The sequence below is a fragment of the Hyaena hyaena genome, unplaced genomic scaffold, assembly GCF_003009895.1.
Source record: "Hyaena hyaena isolate Hyena2069 unplaced genomic scaffold, ASM300989v1 scaffold_350, whole genome shotgun sequence".
Classification (NCBI taxonomy): Eukaryota; Metazoa; Chordata; class Mammalia; order Carnivora; family Hyaenidae; genus Hyaena; species Hyaena hyaena.
The window spans coordinates 1,554,990-1,558,258 of NW_024080980.1; the positions used below are offsets into that span (position 1 = coordinate 1,554,990).

General features: G+C 53.0%; 1 protein-coding gene across 1 annotated transcript; it reads left to right on the top strand.

Moving 5' to 3' along the window:
- The first annotated feature begins 795 nt into the window (after positions 1-795).
- LOC120243596 (5-beta-cholestane-3-alpha,7-alpha-diol 12-alpha-hydroxylase-like) lies at positions 796-3,241 on the top strand. The gene is made up of 2 exons (XM_039249814.1): positions 796-1,072; positions 1,445-3,241. The coding sequence occupies exon 2, from the start codon at positions 1,476-1,478 to the stop codon at positions 2,634-2,636; it is 1,161 nt and encodes a 386-aa protein (XP_039105745.1). The 5' UTR covers positions 796-1,072; positions 1,445-1,475; the 3' UTR covers positions 2,637-3,241.
- The last annotated feature ends 28 nt before the right edge of the window (positions 3,242-3,269 follow it).

The following is a 3,269-nucleotide window of genomic DNA, read 5'->3' on the forward strand; positions in this document are numbered from 1 at the left end:
GACTACTATTTGACCTAAAGGCAGAGTGAAACAATTTCTCCCCTGCATCTCCATTTCAACAGTACTGTTGTTGACTTCTGGGGGTGAGGTAGTGGGCAGGAAGTACCAGGCACTGAGGGAGCAGTCAATATCATCAAGCATTGGAACAAAGGGCAAACGAGATGCAGGGGGTAGCCAGTACAGCTGCTCTAGAGAACACCCCAAAAAGAATCCCAATATAGAAACCCCAGCAAGTAGACAGAACCCTCCAATGGGCGCACAATCGCTCAAAATTCTGGGCCATATATGGAATGTGAAGACATGAGACCAGACAGGACCAGAGACCCTCTTGAGCCCTGTCCAAAGATCTCAAACCACAGCCCACCACCCCTGCCCACCACGGAATGTGCAAATGAGGTGTGAAAGAAAGGAGCACAAAAAATGTCGAAGGACAGCAGAAACAATGCTCCTGCCAGGTTTACGGGGTAAGAACTCTCAGGAGTGAGACCGGAGCGGTGGCCACGCTAAGCGTGCTCGTTGGTGGCAGTGAAGGAGGCAGCCCGTGTTCGCACGCCTTCCCCCAGCCCCATGCCCTTACTGACCAGCTCCGCAGACGAACTGACAGCCACACAGCACCTCTCTGTGAAGCCTAGCGATCGACGGACAGAGGGCGCCTCCGCGCGGAGACCTGCCCACAACACCAGCCTAGAGACTCTGTCGCAGAGACTGCAAGGGCGGAAGTGCGTCACCATGCCTCCTGCCCTTGGGCCCGCGCCCCCTCTAGCACGCCCGGAGGCCATCTCTGCGTGTCGTTGATCCTTCCCGGGCTCTCAGTTCACCTTTGTAACTGTCCCACCCTCCGGCGGAGCTGCGGCCCTATTTGGGTACGAGAGAAGTGCCGCTGGACTCGCTCAGGGTCGCTGGCCTCCCGGCCACTCGGGAAGGTGTGAGGGCTGTCGCCTGGCTGATTTCCCTGGGGCAGGCTCGCCCCTGCCCTGGTAGAGCCGGTAATCCCTGCCCCTCCATCAGGCCGCCCTTCAGTGGCTATAGGTGGACTGAACCAGCTGGCGTGAGAGGAGTTGAGTGCAACGCGGTAGGTCAAAGCCCAAGTCGCGCTAAGCCTGCCCAGCCTGCAGGGTGCTGAAAACCACTTCCACTGAGCCCTCCAGCCACGTTGGCCTCAGAATGTGTGTGCACCCGGTTCCTTGGAATGGCGCTGCTACATACCTTGGGCAGCACACCCCCGATGCTCTCAGACCTCCACCTGTAGCACCACCACCATACAACACGCGTTGACCTGACTTTGCCTTCCTCCCTGTCTCCACTTAATTACCAATTAATCAGCGTGGCCTTCCTGACTCCCCACCCCACTTTCTGCTCTGCCCCTCTCATTTGCTACACTTAACACAATTGTAATTATATACTTCTCTGGGCAGTGATTTAATATCTTTTTTCCCTTCCTTAGGCTGGTGCTAAAGGTATTTGGATACCGCTCCATGCAGGGAGACCACCGGATGATACACTCTGCCAGCACCAAATACCTCATGGGAGATGGCTTGGAGGATCTCAACAAAACCATGCTGGACAGCCTGTCCTTGGTTTTGCAGGGGCTCACGGGCCAGAGTCTGGATGCTAATTGCTGGCGTGAAGATGGCCTCTTCCACTTCTGCTACAACGTGTTGTTCAAGGCCGGCTACCTGAGCTTATTTGGCTATACAAAGAACCAGGAGCAGGACCTGCTACAGGCAGAAGAGTTATTTGTCCAGTTCCGCAAGTTTGATCGCTTGTTCCCCAGGTTTGTTTATTCCTTACTGGGGCCCCGGGAGTGGCTGGAAGTGGGCAGACTGCAGCGTCTCTTCCACAAGACACTCTCTGTGAACCACAACCTGGAGAAGAATGGCATAAGCAACTGGATATCCCACATGCTTCAGTTTCTGAGGGAGCAGGGAACAGCCCCAGCCATGCAAGACAAATTCAACTTCATGATGCTCTGGGCCTCCCAGGGTAACACGGGGCCTACCTCCTTCTGGGCCCTTTTGTTTCTCCTAAAGCACCCAGAAGCCATGCGTGCTGTGAGGGAGGAGGCCGCCCAAGTCCTGGGGGAGGCCAAGCTGAAGGCTAGGCAATCCTTTGACTTTGAGATCAGTGCCCTACACCACACTCCAGTGCTGGACAGCGTGATGGAAGAGACACTGCGGCTTGGGGCTGCACCCACCCTCCTCAGGGTGGTGCACGGTGACCATATGCTGAAGATGGCCAGTGGACAGGAGTACTTGCTCCGTGGTGGAGACATTGTCGCTCTCTTCCCTTATCTTTCAGTGCACATGGATCCTGACATCCACCCAGAACCCACTGCCTTCAAGTACAATCGCTTCCTCAACCCCAATGGTAGTCGTAAGGTGGACTTCTACAAGGCAGGCAAGAAGATCCACCACTATACCATGCCGTGGGGCTCGGGTGTCTCCATCTGCCCTGGGAGGTTCTTGGCCATCAGTGAGATGAAGCTCTTTGTCCTGCTCATGGTCACCTACTTTGACCTGGAACTGGTGGACCCTGATATACCTGTGCCACCTGTGGACCCCCAGCGCTGGGGCTTCGGCACCACCCAGCCCAGCTATGAGGTGCGCTTCCGCTACCGCTTGCATCCTACCGAGTGAGCTCTGCCAAGGTGGCCACAAGCCTGGCCAGGGAGACCCCAAGGGAGCCTCCTCTCACCCCTCTGAAGCCGCCTCACCCTTCCCTCTGGTTCTGTGATATCTCCTGCCTGTGTCCTGCTTGCCTTCCTTGCTCTCTGGCTTTCCTCTAGCTTCCTGATAGGTTTGTCTTTTTCTCTTAAAAACATCTCTCACAGTGGGTTCTGCAGAACCTTCCTCTCATACGAAGTCCAGGGGAAGGGGGAAATATTTGAGAGAAACTTAGTTGGGGAAATAATGGCGTACCTTGACAAGTCCTGCAGTAGAGAAAGTGGTTACCATGAGTAACACAGTGTCTTACAAATGTTAACCTCCACCCTCCCACCTCACTATCTTATTTTCCTCAATGCTTATTCCACATCCTGTGGAATTCACATTCATCCAAAGAAATACAAGGCAAGCCACGTGTGTAATTTTTAATTTCTTAGTTGACATGTTTTTTAGAAGATAAAAAGAAACAGGTGAAGTTCATGTTTATAATATACTTAACTTAGCCCAATATATCAAAATATTAGCATATCAATATAAGAACATTAGTAAAATATACATATATAAGAATATTGTGAAATATTTTTACATTTCTGTGTGTGTGTGTGT